At 36.1% G+C, this 20445-nt stretch overlaps 2 protein-coding genes across 3 annotated transcripts in view; both read left to right on the top strand.

Annotated features, from left to right (window-relative positions):
• LOC101887903 (uncharacterized) overlaps positions 1–20445 on the top strand; it is a 226669-nt gene that overhangs the window by 91281 nt on the left and 114943 nt on the right. The window lies entirely within an intron of this gene.
• Positions 157–8954, top strand: LOC131804448 (uncharacterized). Its single transcript, XM_059127332.1, has 2 exons — positions 157–386; positions 7462–8954. Exon 2 carries the CDS (start codon positions 7464–7466, stop codon positions 8520–8522), a length of 1059 nt encoding a protein of 352 aa, XP_058983315.1. The 5' UTR covers positions 157–386; positions 7462–7463; the 3' UTR covers positions 8523–8954.

The following is a 20445-nucleotide window of genomic DNA, read 5'->3' as shown; positions in this document are numbered from 1 at the left end:
AAACAGAAAATACACAGTGCTACAAAAGTGACATTAAGAAGTGATACAAAGTGACATTACACGGTGCTACAGAACTAAAAGAAATTACACAGTGCTACAAAAATAAACAAAATTTAATTAAATTTTTTATTTTTTTTTTCGTTAATATAAAAAAAGGTCTACACAAAAGACAAAATACAAAAATAAAAGGTGTGAAAAAAGTGACAGTACACAATATCACAAAAAAAACCAAACAAAATAAAGAAGTACGCAAAATTGTGGAAGCTGCCAGAAGACCACGAAGGACTCCGGCAACACAACAACAATACAACACAACAACAATACAACAACAACAACAATAGCAACACTACAACAACAAATTTTTGAGACCCAAAGGCTAAATCAAAGTGAGTACTTAATCAAATTTATCTTGTTGGACATAAAGGGCATACCGGGAGCAGGCAAATCCTCAATATTTGCATTGACCCGAAGATTCCCATATTTTGAAATCTCAAGTTGACACTTTTTAAAGTTGCTGCGTTGCCTCTAAGACACTTTTTTGAGAAAATTTCCCTTTTTGGAACCATTTTGTGGACGGACATCTAAACATAGACTCACATAGGCGCAATAAATACTTATAAAATAGCGCGAATTTTCATACACATAAATATATAATATTGGAAATTGCTGAACGTGCAGTTCAAAAAATAAATAAGCGCCATATTGGAAAAAACATTCTTATTGGAAAATTGGCGTCACTTGACACATATAAACGCCATATTGGAAAAAACATTCTTATTGGAAAATTGGCGTCGCTTGACACATATATAAACGCCATATTGGAAAAAAATCTAGCGTCACATGAAAATATATAATCGCCATATTTTTAACATTTTTGGCGTCACAAAAATACATAAGCGAAATACATAGCAACCGTTTGGTGGACAGACGGATTTTGCAAATAATAGCGTCTAGTGGACGGACATGAAACAATACTTAACCTAGAATTTTTTTCGGGATTTTTGGAAAAAAAATTAGATTGGCGTCTGTGGACAGACAAAAAAAAATCGATCCCATATATAATATAACACATTTTTATTATATTTTACAAATATCTTAAAATTTTTAAATCAAGAAAAACATTTCTGGGACCCAAAATTTATTTCTGCATTTTTTCGCAGAAATATTTTGCTGGTATTTTTTTTTGCTTTTTGCTAAAACAAACATTTTGAAAGAATTCGCTGAACGAAAAAAGTTAGATTTTTGTGAAAATTTTAATTGGAGTTTGACACAACAAACATTTGGCTGGGATATACAAATTTTTTGGAAAATTTTGAAAATTATTGGAATTTTTCTGGAAAAAAATTTTGTGGAACTTGACTCAATACTAGCACCTTGTGATTTTAAATTAATTACCTAGCGTTTTTTAGAAAATTTGTTGCTTCAAACAAATTTTCATAGCAATATTTTTGTCTCGTCAAAATTTAAAATTACTCCTGCAATTTTATGGTAATATTTTTGAGGATTCTTTGTTCGACAACCCAGCGCACATTTTCATTTCAATAGAAAATATTTTTCATTTTTGGAAATATTTATTGAAAATTTTCATTTTCTACAATTTTACTGCTGGGAAAAAACCCTCGTTGGTGGAAAATCAAAAATCTTTTGGTCGTTTTTGTAGCGTTTTTTGCCTGTACAATCCTCACCTTTACTCTTTTTGGAATAATATTGATTATTTCTGGATTTTCTTAAAATAAAATATCCCTGTGAGTGGATTTCAAGATATTTTATGACACCTTGGTATATCTTGATTGAGTTTGACTTCTCTGGACGACCCAGCAAACATTTTTAAACAAAATTATTTCGGCGTCTCATACAAAGTAAAGGGTTTGGGATTTTGCAAGAACTTTCAAATCTTTGGAACAAAACGAAATATAATTCGACCCAAACCAAAAATTTAACATAGATTTCGTTGATCAAATTGAAGAAGATAGCTTATCCTTATTTTTTAAAAATAAAAATTTGGATAAAAGTTTGAATCTTATTCCAAGTCAATCCTTTTCATTGGGTTGCCTTTCCTTTTTGCAACACAACAAAATTTCGGTAAAGGTTAATACTCAGTCATCAAAATGGATAAGACTCTAAGCGAAAAATTCGCAAACTGCGTCAACGATCTTCAGGATTATATTTCAATTTTTTCAATAACCAAACCGGATGACACGGTTCATACTTTGGAGACAACACGTATGGAGTTGGATTCTGCATGGGACCAGGTCAAAAGGGCATATTTAGACTGCCGTGATTATGTTCCAGAGGAAGGAGGAAAAACCATCGACAAAAATAAACTGAGGAAACATTATATGGATACCATGGGATCATATAAACAGGCGCTGAGTTCAATAAATGGACAAATTCAAAATATTTTGGATGAAAAGGCACAGGAGAAAATGAAAAGAGATTCAGAGATGTCACAGCAAGGAAAGGAAGTGGATTTTACGCCAATATCACGGCTGCCGCCATGCGACACAGACACTTTTAAAGGGGGTTATCGAGAATGGCCGACTTTCAGAGATTTATTTTCGGCAATTTACATAAACAATTCAAAATTAAGTAATGTCGAAAAGTTATTCCATTTGACTCAAAAGACAGCAGGAGAAGCACGAGAAATTATAACGCATGTTCCACTAACTAATGATGGATTTGCATTAGCATGGAAAAATCTTACGGATCGTTATGAGAACAAAAGGATGCAAATTAATGAAGAAATTAAAACACTTTTTAATCTACCTGGTGTTTCTACAGACTCAAGTCACACTATTCAAAAACTACAACGCACTGTAAATAGCTGTATTCAAACTTTGGGGATGCTTGACGTCGATGTAAAAGGATGGGATCCGATTTTAATATACATTTGCTCAACAAAATTACCTAGAGGCTTCCTAGAAGAATTCGAGAACTCATTAAGCGATTGTAAACAAATACCAAAATGGGAACATTTTGACGATTTCTTAACAAACAAATTCAAAACCTTGGAATCAGTAGGGAATATAAAACCCTCAACATCAAAATTTGCTCAACAGAAGCAAAATAACATCAATAAACCTAGATTTTTGAAAACATTTCAAACAAATGTCGCAAAAAATACAACCAATTTTGGAGGAAGAAACAACTTAGCACAACCTCAACAAAATAAATCACAAAATATTCAAACATGTCAAGTCTGCAAATCAAACCATTTTATCAGGGATTGCAGCGAATTTTTAAAAAAGAGTGTAAATGACAGAATTCACACTGTGAAAACGTCACACTTATGCTACAACTGCTTGTCTTCAAACCACGGAGTAAGAGATTGCAAAAGTCGCTTTGGTTGTCGTATTTGTACTATGAGACATAATACTTTGTTACACAAGGGGTCGGAAACCCAAACCACAAACACATACCTAGCTCGAGTGGAAGCACAACCTAGTACCAGTGCTGCTGCTCTTTCAAATCACATACAGTCCACTACCAACCTAGAACCAACTACTATTACCACTTTGACCCTCCAAGATGAGCGAATTAGTGAGCAACAATCTGGAGGAACTCTACTTTTCACAGCAATAGTACAAATTGAAACCAAAGGACAACTATACGATGCCCGAGCTCTAATAGATTCAGGATCACAATCCACTTTTATTTCTGAGAAGATGAAAAACCTCTTGAAATTACCCACAAGGAACAATCTAGTTCATATCACCGGCCTTAGTCAATTTGTTGCCGAAACATCTACGAAATCTTGCTTGTTTACTATGAGATCCAAATACGACCCTAGCTTTAAACTGGAAGTATGGGCTCCAGTTTTAAAGAATTTACCTTCAAATCTACCACCACAAAACTTAGATGAATCACAACTTCGAGATGTAACAGCATTAGAACTGGCTGACCCGAAATTTTACGTTAGTCAACCCATTGATTTACTTATTGGAATGGACATAGGACCATTAATATTCACACTTGGAACTCCGATGAGAACATTTGGATCAATTTTAACTCAAAAAACCAAATTTGGATGGATAGTTGGAGGACCCATACCGGGAAGCACTCTTCAACGAAAACAAATATCACTTCTAAATACAACATCAATAGAGAAAGTACTTACACGATTTTGGGAGGTGGAAGAGACCCCTAAAAAAGTTTTACGGTCAGAAGAAGACCAATTTTGTGAACAAAATTTTACTGAAACAACAATACGAAACAAGGATGGAAGATATGTGGTGACTCTCCCATTCAAAAAATGCGAAGAATTAGGAAATTCCCGAAACATCGCCTTAGCTCAATTCTACAGAATGGAGAAAAAACTTATGAAAACGCCCGAGATAAAAGAACAATATGATGCCTCAATACTTGAATATTTAGAACTTGGTCATATGCGGAGGATCAATCCGGATGAAAGAGACGAAATGCCCAATTATTATCTACCACATCATGCAGTAATTAAGCCAGATCGAATCACGACAAAGTTAAGAGTCGTCTTCAATGCTTCTTGCCCATCATCAAACAAAACAAGTCTCAATGACATATTGTTTCCGGGACCCATTTTACAACAAGATTTGGTACTACAAATTCTAAAATGGAGATTTTTTAAGTATGCTTTTAACGCCGATATTACTAAAATGTATAGGCAAATACTGTTGGATTCAACTCAAACAAAATATCAAAGAATTCTGTTTAGAAAATCGCCAACAGACCCAGTTGAAGACTATGAATTACTAACTGTAACATTTGGAGTAAATTGCGCACCGTTTCTGGCACTGAGAACTCTTATGAAATTGGCAGATGATGTTCAAGATTCGTATCCAAGATCTGCAAGAATTATAAGACAAAATCTTTATGTGGATGATGTACTTGCGGGTGGACACACAATTGAGGAGACTATAAAAGCTCGGAAGGACTTAGTAGCAGCGCTCGAATCCGCTGGATTTCAACTTATGAAATGGGCCTCAAATTATCATACAATAATAAAAGATATTCCACAAGAAAATTTATTGCCTCTTAACTGGTTGGATATCTCTGAAGATGCGTCCACGAAAACGTTGGGAATACGATGGAATATATCAGGTGATTTTTTCACTTTTACACCTCCAACCGTGGAAAACAAAAACATTTACACAAAACGAGAAGTTTTATCAACTATAGCCAAATTGTTTGATCCATGCGGATGGCTAGCACCAATAGTGGTCGTAGCAAAACTGATAATGCAACAAATTTGGCTGGATAAAATCGATTGGGATGATACACTGAAACCAATCACCCATATAAATTGGCAAAACTTTGTCAAAAATAGCAATGATATTAAATCTCTCAGAGTTCCAAGATGGATACAGTTTACACTAGAGGCTTCTGTTGAGATTCATGGATTTTGTGACGCATCGGAGAGCGCGTATGGAGCCACGCTATATGTTCGGATTGAAAAAACTGACCATACCACACACACCTTTTTATTAGCAGCAAAGACTCGTGTAGCACCAATCAAAAAACTTTCAATACCAAGGCTCGAATTATGTGGGGCAGTCTTACTTTCCAAATTAGCAAAATCTATTACAAACAGTCTACAAATATCAAAATATTCAACACATTTTTGGACAGACTCTACTATTGTCTTGGCCTGGTTAAAAAAGCCTCCTTGTCATTGGAGCACCTTTGTGGGAAATAGAGTCTCGGAAATATCTGATAATGTTGGGCAAGAAAACTGGAAACATGTTGACTCTGAAAGCAACCCAGCTGACATTGCTAGTCGTGGATGTTCTCCAACTGAACTAACGACTCATGAGCTCTGGTGGCATGGACCTCAATGGCTCAAAATGCCAAAAGATCGTTGGCCATCGCAAGATATCCCAAACGACACAAATTTAGAGGCTAAAGCTGTAAAAGTTCTGACTATATTTCAAGAAAGAGAGGATCCATTAAAAAATTTCTCATCATTGGCAAAAGTCTACCGATCATACGCCTATGCTCTGCGATTTTGGAAAAATACTGGCGCAAATCGGCAAAATCTTCGCTCCTCATCAATGGATCTTACCGCAGCCGAGATCCAAGATGGAAAACGATCTTGCATAATTCGTACACAAAAATTCGTTTATGCAGATGAATATAATTCACTAATGAAAAAGTCTCCAATTTCTCCATCTAGCCCTCTATTGACGTTAAACCCGTTTCTCGACTCAAAGGGTATTATTCGAGCTAATGGCAGATTAGTTCAATCTCCAGCCCTTACATATAGCGAACGTCATCCCATAATACTACCACACGGAACTACCCTTAGCAAATTGTTGGTCGAATTCACTCATAAGATCACTTTACATGGTGGCAATCAATTGATGACCCGAGTGCTAAGATCCGAATTCTGGATATTTGGACTCAAATCTCTGGTTAAACAAACTATACGAAAATGTCGAATCTGCTTAATTCACAAGAAACAAACCCAAACTCAAATAATGGCCTCGCTGCCACCCGAACGTACTTTTCTGTCTCGACCCTTTACAAACACTGGGGTAGATTTTGCAGGACCCTTTAATATTAAAAGTTATTCAGGAAGGGCTTGCTTTATCACAAAAGGCTATGTTTGCCTGTTCGTCTGCTTCGCCACCAAGGCTATACATTTAGAACCAACTAGCGATTTATCTACTTATGCCTTTCTCGCCGCTTTCTCCAGATTCATAAGTCGGCGAGGTTGTCCGTCTTGTATATTTTCCGACAACGGAACCAATTTTGTGGGAGCGGTCGATCTATTAAAGCGAGATCGATTAGCTTTCATGAAGAATATTCAAAGTAGCACAATCCAAAACAATTTCAATCAAAATCTTACTTGGAAATTTATCCCGCCTGGCGCTCCGCACATGGGCGGTTTGTGGGAGGCCGGCGTTAAATCGTTTAAAATGCATTTGCGAAAACGTATTCCAAAAATGAATTTCACATTTGAAGAATTTGCAATTATCTTAACAAGTATTGAAGCCTGCCTTAATTCGCGACCCTTAAGTCCTGCTAGCGACGACCCAAACAACCTTTCCCCTTTGACACCTGGTCATTTCTTAATAGGAACACCTATTCTTACCCCAGCTGAACCAGACATTTCCGACACAGATCTTAGTCTAGCAAATCGTTGGAAACGACTCAAAGTTATTTCACAATACTTTTGCAATAGGTGGAAATTAGAATATCTCCACGAACTTCACAGAAGAACTAAATGGAAGCGTGAAAAGGAGAATGTCAAAGAAGGAGATTTAGTAGTCATCAAGGACGATAGGTTGGCTCCAAATGAATGGAAGTTGGGTCGAATTGCAAAAACATATCTCGGTAGCGATCAGAATACGAGGGTTGTAGACATACGGACATCAAGTGGCAACATAAGCAGACCTATCACAAAAATTGTTAAATTGTTTTCCGACTGACTAGCCGGAATCCTACTTAAAAAAGAACATAGTACTCGCCTTTGGTTTTTTTCAGATATGGCTGCCTACTTGCCCAATCAAGACTGCCGTTTAGATGATCGCAGCCGCAGTCCCAACCAATCCGCACGTCCAACAGCGAGAAGTTCTAGCAGACCCAGACGCCCAACCGAACCCATTCCCAGCAGACCGGCTCATAGACACCGCAGACTTCCCAGTTCCACATCGCCAGAAAGACGTCAACGAAGCCGCTCCGCTGCAAGATCCCGCCAACGCCAAGAACGACCCAGCTATTGGCAGTATTCCTGTGGGTTGTGTCAAGAGGACCATGCCCTCAGTGCTTGCGAGAGGTTTCGCCACCAGACCCCCTTCCAACGCTATGAGACTGTGGAGCGTAGGGGGTACTGCAGAAATTGCCTTGCCAGAAGTCATTTGGCCCCTGACTGTCCGTCGTTGACTGGTTGCAGGAGGTGCAACAATCGGCATCATACGCTGCTACACGGGGCGTCTCAGCTGGAGGAAGTATCCCTAAACGTGGAAGTTGTAACCACACCAAACTTTGCGTGGGATTTGGTATTTGTGCCAACGGCTATGGTGCGCATCAAGGCTGACAAAATAGAGGGGTACAGCATGCTAAGGGCATTAATCAGCCAATCAGCGACGATGTCCAAAATATCGTATGCGGCTTTCCGTAGATTGGGCCTACAATCGCGGATTTACAAAGGGCAGCGATTTACCACCTTTACGGTTTCGCCCCGCCGCACAAACAGCCACTGGAGTCTTAGAGTTAATGCCTTGATAATCGAAGATTTGCCCAGGCGCATTTACTCGGACCCAATCCTCGAGGACCCCACAAGAAGTTTCCGAAATTGCGCCCTAGCCGACCCTGATCCCCGAGGCAACAATCCCGTCGATGTGGAACTGGGTGCTGACGTTTACTCAGCCATAAGAAAAGACGAGTGCAAGGAGGCTGGAATTGGAGATGTCCTGGCCTATGATACCCAACTGGGTTACGTGTTTGCCGGTCCAATAAAAAAATATGCCAAAAATATAATAACAACATTGTATTTCAAAAATGAATGTAAACACTTGTCATTCGGGGGCCAGAAATGTTCTTAAAAGATGCTATATTTTTGCGCAACAGTGTTGTTTGTTACATTACCGGTGGCTGCATAAATAACATCATAAAAAAATTATGTACATATTAGACACATATGCACACACACATGCACATATATGCAGCCACCGGTAAATTCCAATGCTGAATTCAAATAAATAAGCATCGTCACCAGCCAAAACAGGTTTGCTGTGACGATGCAAATTTGAGTTAGATCAGTTCTGTCTCGAATTTAAAAGCGCGAACGCAAGTTTCCCCCCCGAAGTGAACAGTGCCCAAAAACAAAAAAAAAAACCCAAAGTGTTAACCAAAAACAAAACATAATACAAAAAACATAAAACATTGTACAAAAAACCAAAACCAATTGAACAAAGAACTACAAATAAATAAAAAATTTGTAAACAATACATTGTACAAAAAAAGGAAAAAACTAATTGAACAGAAAAAAAACCTAAAACTAAACAAAAAGTGTAACAAAAAAAAAAAATTGAATTTTAAAAATTGAAATAAAACAATAAAACAAAAAAATATAAACACAACATCTTTTAATTAAATAGAAAACAAAAATAAAAAAAGGTGAAATAAAAAACATATACAATGTATATATATAAAGAAAGGGGATGTTAGCTAGAATACTTATATCTTGAGAATGGCTGGGCCGATTTTGAAAAATTTCATCAATTCAGAATGCCCTCTTGGCATAAAAGTATTAAATCTAAAAAAAAATAAAAAGAAGCAATTAATAATGTTAATATAGATTTTGTAGTATTTTATTCCTTTTTTATATATTTTTATTGCATGCGATTTTTTCAATTTGACTTAAAATATTGAAGTGTACATTTTGTAGTATTTTTTCAACATACAATAATTGCAATAATCGTCCGATCCTAACGAAATTTGTCATAAGGGTAGGGTTAGGCTCAAAAGGGCTAGGCCTATTGTTTTTAAAGATGAACGCAATATATTTAGGGGTTGAAATGGACCAACAACGAAAAATGTTCCTGATTTTGCAACGGTTATAAAGGTCACAAATACAAACTAAAGAACACGAAATCTTGCATGAAATTAGTGTAGAATGGATCACTACTTTTGTGAAAACAAGTAACAAAGCCATGAGTTCGGCCGGGCCGAACCTTGAATACCCTCCACCATTTGGTACAAATATAACAATTTACAAAAAAATAAAATCCGTTAAAAATACTGTTAAAATATTAAAAATACCGAATGTAACAGTATATTACCGTCTATACGACGACGTGCACCTGCATAGGCAACTTTTGTCACACGCTATTACAATTATCAAAAATTTAAAAAAAAAATCTCATTATAATTTAGCTAAGATCATCAAAATACCGAATATAGGGAGGTACCATGGGGGTTATATTACATGGACCTGCACAGACAATTTTCTGTCATAGGCTGTAGTATTCATTACGAACTTCAAATACAAAATTTGAAATAATTCCGGTAAATAATGTCGCTAAAATCGTCAAAATACCGAATATATATACGAAGACGTGGACCTACATGAACCATTTTCAATACGAAAAGTTCTCCAGGCATAATACACATTTGAGTGAAATTTTATCAACCCACTTCATTTCGTTCGGAAGCTGGAGTGATTTCCACAGACGGACAGACGGACGGAAGACGGCCAATGATCAAGAATATATATACTTTGTGGGGTCTAAAATGTATATTTCGAGGTGTTGCAAACGGAATGACAAACTTAATATACCCTCCATTCTATGGTGGATGGTATAAAAATACCAACATATCCTTTCTACCGAAACGCTGAAAATAACTTATATCCGAAATCCAAAATACATAAAAGGCGAACTTCTGGCGTTTTTATGGTGATTTCGTTGACGAATTTAGCCAAATATCGTAGACAAGCAAATCATATAGATGAGTCTAAATTTGAAGATACAGAGGGGCCTCCCTCAAAATATTTAGCGGTTCATATGAATCAAAAACAGACATATTTCCTTGATCTCTCAATTGAAACCAATCGGCAAGGAATTTTGCTTTAGAAGAGAGTTAAGGACAGGGAAGAAGTCTAGCATTTTGGATGACCACTGGATTATATTAAGCTGTAACTAACAGCACGACGGGGTGCATAAATATTGGGCAAATGTCCCTGGTCAAAAAGCTAAGGGTAATATCTGGGCAGTGCTCTATGACATAATTTCAAAAGCGAAATCTTCCAAAATGGATTTGGACATAAGGATGCTTCTAAAATATTGTTGTGTAAGGTATCACATTGTCGGCCCTGCACGACTATAGCCTTTGCTTACTTGTTTAATATCAAACAGATATGTTTCGAGGTACTCAAACGCTTCCACAGAATAACGTACACATCACATTTTGATTTTGTGGAATTTTGTCTGGATTATATTTTTTTAACATCCACTTCTTCTTTCTAATTCTTTTCATAAATAAGCAGTTAAATTACATCATTTTCCCACTAGGCTCTGAAATCCTTTGGGACTCATTGTAATAAAAAATAATTACAGTGATTTGCTGTGGCATCTATCCGCATCATCCCCATCCATTATCCCTCACGTATAAATATTCAAGATGGGCGTGTGGCAAATTCCTTCAAATATTATTGAGAGCGGGAACGAAGCCTCTGTGGTGTATATAATTGGGTGTGTGTGGATGTATATAAATAAACATTAAACGCATTGAATGGAATGGAATGGTAATGCCAGGAACAGCATCGTTAGGAGGTGCCAAGAAATTCAAAGCTGTTAGGCTTATACATAATTAATTTGTTCACATGAATTATACAAAAAATAAAATGTCGAATGTGTGTTTTGGTCTTTGCTTCTGTCGTGGAAATATTCTCCGCCAACAGCCATAAAAACCTCTGTTCTTTATTGCTGCCGCCATTAACAGGTGAAGCCTCAACGATTTTTATCCTGAGCAGATTTTTTCTAATTGTGTGTTTTATTAAAAAAAAGTAGAATCAATTAGAAATATTTACAACAATTACATTAAGTCGGGTTAAATCAAAGTAAAGAGAGGTTTGCCCTGAATATTCTTTGAATTCTTTTACATATTTCGTGGAAAAAAAGAAATAAAAACAGAAAATAAATAAAACTAAAGATTTTAGGAACAAAAACGTTGTTTGAATGGCTAAAAGCATTGGTGCCAGCAGCAGCAAAAAGAAAATATTCACACCGAAAAAAAACGTGCTGTGTGATAAAAGAAAAACGCAAGCAGGCAGAAACAAAAACACAAGTTTTGCTATGTTTATGCTAAACGAAAGAACGAACGAACGAAAAAAAAAACAACAAACTCATTTAATAAGCATGAAAAATGCTATGTTCATTAGTGTAATGGATGCCCCCCTTTTTCGTGCTTAGTATAAAAATAAACAATATGTTTATGCAGATTATAAACCTGGCCCTTCGTTTTGCCGGGAACTTATTTTGAAAGTGGCATTAGACTGGTAGGGATTTTTTTCGGCAGAAAATTTCGGATCATTTTATTAACATTTTTCTGCTGGATTTTTTTTTTTTTTTTGGGTGCTAAAAATGAGTGGTAAAAGAAGAATATTAAGGGGTTCTGGCGAAATGCTTTAAATAGTTAAATATTTAAACTTATAATTTGTTTATGTTAGATTTATGAAATGGGGAAAATGTTACCGAGTGCCTGTTGTCTATGGTCAAGATTGCGAAGAAATTCCCTGTAAAATGTAACAAATTTTAAGAAATTTTGATTTCGCTAAATTTAAAAGAAGTGGATGTGAAAAAATCTGAAATAGACACTTATGTTTTGCTGCTCATTAAAAAAACACATTTTATTGAAAAGAAAAATTAAAAAAAAAAAAAAAAAACAGTAAAGAAAGTCCTAAAGTCGGGCGGGGCCGACTTTATGATACCCTACACCACTTTGCTAATTTAGTAGAGCTCCACATAACAATTAAAAGTTTAAAATATAATGTTCAAAGGACTAAATGTGCCGAAGCATTTGTATATTTTTAAATTCGGACTTGTATTGCCCATTTGGTGTAAAATTAATTTGAAATCAGATAAAGATATATATGGGAGCTATATCCAAATCTGAACCGATCTCGATAAAATTTTGCAAACATATTTCTGAACTGTATTTGATATATTTCCCTCAATATCGTTGTTACGGAGTGCATATTACGGTTGTGTTTAACAAATATAACAAATCGGATGAACAGTATATATGGAAGCTATTGCTATGTCTGAACCGATCTTCACCAAATTTGACATACTAGCTTCTATACTCAATTCGGTCGTAGGTGCCGAATTCCATCCCATTTAGACAAATATTAGAAGTTTGGTGCACAATAAAAGGTAAATCGGACGAAGATATATATGGGAGCTATATGCAATTCTGAACCGATCTCGATAAAATTTGGCAAATGTATTTTTGAGCTGTATTTGATATATTTCCCCAAATATTGTTGTTGCAGAGTGCATATTACGGCTGCGGAGGACAATAATAACAAATCGGATGAACAATATTTATTGGAGCTATAGCTATATCTGAACCGATTTCGATCAAATTTGGCATAATTATTTCCAGGACTAATTTGAGTGTATATGCAAAATTCCATATAATTCGGGCAGATATTACACGTTTGGTGCACAAAAAAAGGTAAATCGGACGAAGATATATATGGGAGCTATATATAAATTTTGACCAATTATATCCAATTTCAATATGGTTCGTCCTTGGGCCAAACAAATGTTCTGTGCAAAATTTCATCTGGATCGGGCAATAAATGCGACCTGTACTTTGTTCATAAAAATACATGGACAGACGGACGGACGGACTGACATGCATAAATCAACTCAGAAAGTGATTCTATGGAGATCCTCATAAGTAACTATGGATCTATCTCGCTTCCTTTTCCATGTTACAAACAAATGCACTAAGACATAATACCCTTACCACTATGTTTTGTAGAGTATAAAAAAAACATTAAGGTAATGTCAAACGTCGGGCAGGGCCGACTTTATGATACCCTACACCATTATGCATACTTTGTAGAGTTCCCGTAACAAAAGAATTTATTTGAAGTAGATCATACCATGTATTAACATTTAGAGCAGTTATAATTTTGTTTCAGAGGGAACTAATATATGGGAGGAATATCCAATTCTGAATCGATTTTCACTAAAAGTGACGAAGACATTTTTATCTTTTATAACAAAGAACATTGCTTTATTATATTATAAAATATATATATCGGAGCCGAGTTCCACCAAATGGAAACGTACGTCCCGAAATTCACATTTAGGCTGATATTAGCCATTTTTTGCATAATAAACTTAAAATAAGGTTAAGGATATATATGGGAGCCATATCCAAATCTTAGCCGATCTCCATAAAATTTGGTAAAGGTATTTCGGCATTTATTCTGATGCCACGGCCGATTAATGCGAGCGGAGAGAGACCATCGGATGCCGAGTTCCACCAAATGGAAACGTACGTCCCGAAATTCACATTTAGGCTGATATTAGCCATTTTTTGCATAATTAACTTAAAATAAGGTTAAGGATATATATGGGAGCCATATCCAAATCTTAGCCGATCTCCATAAAATTTGGCAAAGGTATTTCGGCATTTATTCTGATGCCACGGCCGATTAATACGAGCGGAGAGAGACCATCGGATGTGATGGTGGCCCACACCATCAACATGGCCGGCGCTTTAGTTCTGGTGGCCAACCGAGAGTGCACATTTTCAGCTAACCTCTTTGGCAAGTAAACACGATCATGTACAAACTGCTGAACAACGAATGTTCTCTCATTGGAGAAAAACAAATTCCGAAGTTCACCATTTTCGGCAACCCTTTGAAGACCGTGGCATCAGAATAAAATATTCTGGAGGGCGTATTAAAGCCTTGGGCTCGCATACAATTTGGCCGCAGACCTTAGACATTCCAATAGGACTCAGCACCGTCGCACTCAGCTCACGCCACCCAAGAATGGTTAGTAAATAAGGTTTCTCGCTTCATTTTCAGCTCACAATGGCCACCAAAGTCTACGGATACTAATCCGATGGACTATTGTGTCTGAAGTATTTTGGAAAGAAAGGTTGACACTAAAAAATACCAAAATACCAAATTCGGGTTGGCACTTAAAAATACCAAAGTGTCGATCACCTCCAGCAAGCGCTTCGACGGGAATGGGGCCAAATACCGCAGAGCAACATTCGGGCAGCATGTGACGGTTCGTTAAAGGCCATAATTCGTGCCAAGGGTGACCAATTCGAACAAATCTCAACTTATTCTAAAATTTGATGCTATTTCCGACATTTTTTGCTTTCATTCAATAAAATTAAACAAAAAAATGTAAAAATCATGGCGTTTGACTTTGTTGCAGTTTCTTTATCTCACCCTGTATATGTTTGGTATATTGGGTTCAAATATTGACACCCATTAACAAGTAAGCAAAGGCTATAGTCGTGCGGAGCCGACCATGTGATACCCTACACCACAACAACATGTTAAAAGCCATCTTATGCCCAAATCCATTTTGGAAGATTTCGCTTTTGAAATCATGTCACGGAGCACTGCCCAAATATTACCCTTAGCATTTTGACCAGGGATATTTGCCTAATATTTACGCACTCCGTCGTGCTGTTAGTTTTTGTGGTCCATATTACAGCTAAATTTTATCCATGGTCATTCAAAATGCTTGAATTCTTCCCTGTCCTTAACTCTCTTTTCAGGCGTGTCAATTGGCTTTAATTGTGTGATTAGGAACCCCTAAATATTTTGGTTGAAAATATTCGCGGTTTAGTGGAAATTTTCCTATTTTCTTACATAAAAGTTGGGGTCTATTTTACCCGCTAATTGTTATCCGATGGTAGGTTTCTGCCCACTCCTAAACTCTAACTCCATATAAATTTTCGCGTCGATTGGTTCATAATTGTGACCTATAGAGCAACTGCAAAATCAGGAAAATTGATTACAAATTAACATGGACAGTCGGACGGACGGACATACATAGCTAGATCGACTCATCTCGGCGAGATAGGAAGATCCATATATACTTTCCTATGTAGGAAACCAATATTTCGAGGTTTTGGCCAATCAAACTTATAATACCCCCAACACATAGTATTGTAAGGTATAAAAATATTAAATTTTCAATATATCCAAGTCAGAACTTATTAAATATTTTCAAACCATCCTTACGATTTTGTATTTCCCACAAACGTATGATTCCTTTACATCAGTGCCCTTTTTGTGGAATTTTAACAAAGTATCCGTCCACCCATAATAAAGCCTGCAGGCAAAGAAATTCGCTTAAAATGTTTCCACAAGATGGAAAATTTCAAAATGACTTTAATAAAAGGATCTACTAAGGGGGTAATAATCAAGCTGCTTATAATGATGATGAGAAAGTTTTGTTGTGTTTACATTTTGTCCATTTTCCTCTTAATGTTGTCGGAATTAATTGTTTTACATGAGTTATTAGCTTGTAAGCCACAAAGTTATCAAACAATTTGTACAAGAAATTTGTCTTATTTGAGAATTTGTACATCCGGAGGGTGGCTGGCCGTCCGGTCGGCCATCTCGGGAAAATTAACTTTAAAACTAGGAGGGGTAAATTAACAAATATTCTGATTGGCACGGAGTATATATCATATTTCAAAGGCAAATTATGAACAATTTGGCAAGTTGTGAACTCTCACCACGTGTTGTTCATTATTTAATTGACTTCATTATTGATGTACTTTCGGCGCAATCACTCTCACACACACACGCACAACGAAATATTTTCAATAATTTTTCTTCTTGTTCTTATCGATAAACAAATAGCCCGAGGGCGCTTTGTATTATAAATTAAAAACAAAATAAACCAACAGATTAAATATTTGTAACTTTAGGCAGAGAATTAAAAGATAAGAAATACATTTAATAGCATTTCCAAAAAGAGAAATGCCATTAGAATTTTGAAAATAAATGTTCTATTGTGTCAATTTAATAATTATGATTTATATTGGTATTTTGCCCAAATCCTCTAATAGCTAAAGCCATTTGTTAAGTGGATTTGTTAAGAATATTATATGCGTTTGACAATTATACAAATTTATAAATGTTATATATAAATACTAGAAGAATAGAATTTGAATATTTTCATTATTTCTAGACAGGTGGGCTGAAAGCAGAATTCCTATTATTTATTTATTGTAACAAAATTGATTGCAATTGGAAGAATTTTATTTTTGTTTTTATCTTCGGGAAACGTATTGAAATTAAGGTTTAGGCATCACATCTCCACAGACGAAATGAATTTCATGACATTTAGTTTCGACCCAACCATGGATTGTATTAAACCAATCTTACCAATCATTTTGTTATTTCACACAAAAATGAGTATTTTAAATACATAAGTTTACTCAGATAAAGATTTGCAATAAATTTTGAATATAAGTCATGCGTAGTTAAACGCCGTATTATGAATACGTTCAAAAATTGATAATATACATCAGCAAGAAAAACTGGCTGATACCTGTATACAATGGACCTCACAAATCAACATCTATTTATACACATATGTTTTAGTATAGTTCGATTTGATATACTTTAAACAACCAGTAAAAACAACCGCTAATTTCGGGCCAAAGGGTCGAACTTTTTATGCCCTCCATTATTTTAAAGGAACTTGAAAAAATTTACCAAAATGTCGTCGAAAATTACAGCTGAAATGAAAACCGTTATATGTGGGCTATACAAAGGCGTGGACATGCACAGACAATAGGTTGTAATCACCATAACGAACTTTAAATGCGAGATTTGAAACAATCATCAAAATAACCGAATATTCTCCCTAATAGGTTGAAGTACCCATTACGAACTTCAAATACGAAATTTGAAACAATTCCGGTGAAAACTGTCGCTAAAATCATCAAAATATCGAATATCTGGGGGTACCGTTGTATGGGGGGGTAACCAGAACTCAGAAGGGACTCCTTGTGTGGATAATTCCATTGAAAAATTTCGCTATCAATCCAAATAGCGAAAATAGAGAGGCACCGATATAACAAATCTTTGAACTTTAGTTTAGTTTCTTATCTTAATTCGTTTTGACTCTAGCGTGGTTACAAAAGACGGTCCACGTCTGACTATGAAGGTCCACGTCTTTGCATTGCGCTCATACATTGGTAGCTCCCTACATTCGGCATTTTGATGATTTTAGCTACATTATTCACCGGAATTGTTTCTAATCTTGTACTTGCACTTCGTAACGATAATTACAACCTGTGACAAAAGATACCTATGCGGGTCCAGGTCTTACTATAGTCCTCATATATAGGGTGAGATAAAAAACTGCAACAAAGTCAAAGATCGTAATACATATTTTTTTTAATTTTATTGAATGAAAGCAAAAAATGTCGGAAATAGCATCAAATTCTAGAATATGTTTAGATTTGTTCGAATTGGTCACCTTTGGCATGAATTATGGAAAAACGGCAAATGAAACCGTCACACGCTGCTCGAATGTTGCTCTGCGGTATTTTGGCCCATTCCCGGCGAAGGCCTTGCTTGAGGTGATCGACACTTTGGTATTTTTTAGTTTCCAAAATACTCCAGACGGAGTCGGCTGGTATGGCGGCCCACTCCATCATTATGGCCAGCCCTTGAGTTTTGGTGGCCAACCAAAGGTGCACATTTTCAGCTGACCTCTTTGGCAACTAAACACGATCCTTTTGTTAGTTTACAAACTGCTGGACAACGAATGTTTTCTCATCGGAGAAAACCAAATTCGACAGTTCACCACTTTCGCCCTAGCGAAGCAACTCTATAGCTCTTTTGAGCCTATTTTCTTTCTGTTGCGGTGTAAGTTATTGCACTTTTTGGAATTTCAATGGTTTTACCCAGAGCTAATTTTTCAATATTTGCGAATAGAATATTGCGATATGTTTAGCTCACGAGCCATTCGGCCACTGCGATGCGATTTCGATCGCTTCTTTACTTTTCGAACCGTTTCTGTTAATGTTTCTCTTTTCTTCCCTCCACTTTCTTGACGTCGGACTACGCTACCAGTATCATGGTAACAAGCGATGGTACGAGACATAAAATATTTATTCACATATAAAAGCTGGGGTGCCCTAACGATAGTCACTTGTGGTTTTCCAGCCAAATATAAAGAAATCGCACTATCACGCTTGAATACCATCACGAACAACTTTTTTTCCAGAAAACTCTCACCAAAATGCTTTTGTACGTTTTTAAAAATTATAGTGAGCTGTCACTGAAATAATTTTAATAGATGTCGGACGAGTGGCTTAGAAATGACAGCAGCCTGAAGTTGGTTACAGTTTTTTCATCTCACATTGTATATTCGGAGTATTAATGTTTTTGCGACATTTTTCACTGAAATTGTTTTAAGTTTCGTATTTGAATACTATGATGGCTATGACAACTTTGCCTATGCACATCCACGATTTTTATGGACGGCTATATAACGGTAACTTCCTATATTTTGGATACTAAAGATTCTAGTAGACTTGTTAACGGTTTTTTATATATTTATTTTTTTTAATTTCCAAATTTGTTTCATTTGGAAGCGTATTCAAAGTCCGTCCCGACCGAACTTATTGCTTTTTTTATTGTAATACATAAAATTTATAGGCCATAACCCGCTAAATATGATTTGACGACCATCGATATTGGCCCTGTGGATTTTTCCCAGCTCTAAGCTTTAGCCCGATATAAAATTCCGCATTGATTGGGGTATAATGGTGAAATCTGTTTTTAGTCCATTTCAATCCCTAAATATTTTGCGATTATTTCCAAAAGCAAAAGGAAACCCACCTGGCCGGAACCAATGCATACATATATGACTTGAAAACATTTATTATCCACAAAATCCTAGTAACCATACGACACGGATTACACCTAGGAAAATGTTTTTTATACCCTCCAACATACATAGAATTTTACGTTCCAAATTTTTCAATGGAATTGTATGAAAATCCACCAAAGGAGTTCCTTGCGAGTACTTTATCCCTTGGCAGAGAATTATCTATATAGGTCCACGATATCGTATAGCCCCCATATAACGGTACGGGTCAATGGAATTGTCTGAAATTCCACACAAGGAGTCCCTTCTGAGTACTTTACCCCCTGAGAGAGAATTTTCTATATAGGTCCAAGATATCGTATATCCCCCATATAACGGTACCCCCCGATATTCGGTATTTTGAATATTTTACCCATATTTTTCAACTGAATTGTCTGAAATTCCACACGAGGAGTTAATTATCCCTTGGAAGAGAATTATCTATATAGATCTACGATATCGTATAGCCCCCATATAACGGTACCCCCGCTATTCGGTATTTTTATGATTTTAGCTAAATTTTTCAATGGAATGGTCTGAAAATCCACGCAAAGAGTTCCTTGTGAGTACTTTATCCTTGTGAGTACTTTTACCCATATAACGGTACCCCGATATTCGGGATTTTGATGATTTTAACAAATTTTTCCGATGGAATTATTTGATTATCACAAGGAGTTCCTTGTGAGTACTTTACGCCCAGACATAGATTTGTTTATATAGGTCCACAATATCGTATATCCCCTATATATCGGCACCTTCCGATATTAAGTATTTTAAGGATTTTAACAGAATTTTAATGGATTTCATTTATTATTTTTTTTTTTTTTTTTGAACATTTTCTAATTCGTTCCAAATGGTGGAGGGGAGTTTGGCCCGGCCAAACTTTCTGCTTTTTTACTTGTTTTTTTTTTTTTTTTTGCCTTTGACGGTTTACGTGTTATTCCATCGCTCAATAAATCTAATAGACTGGACGAGTCCTTGGTATTGTTTCAAAATAATTTCAATGCACGTCACCTGCATCAGAATAAAATAGGCATTTCAATAAAATATGTAAATTAAGAGGTATACAGCTTTGTTGAGG

The sequence above is a fragment of the Musca domestica genome, unplaced genomic scaffold (genome assembly GCF_030504385.1).
Source record: "Musca domestica strain aabys unplaced genomic scaffold, Musca_domestica.polishedcontigs.V.1.1 44, whole genome shotgun sequence".
Taxonomy (NCBI): Eukaryota; Metazoa; Arthropoda; class Insecta; order Diptera; family Muscidae; genus Musca; species Musca domestica.
This window is presented reverse-complemented; position numbering and strand designations above follow the sequence as displayed.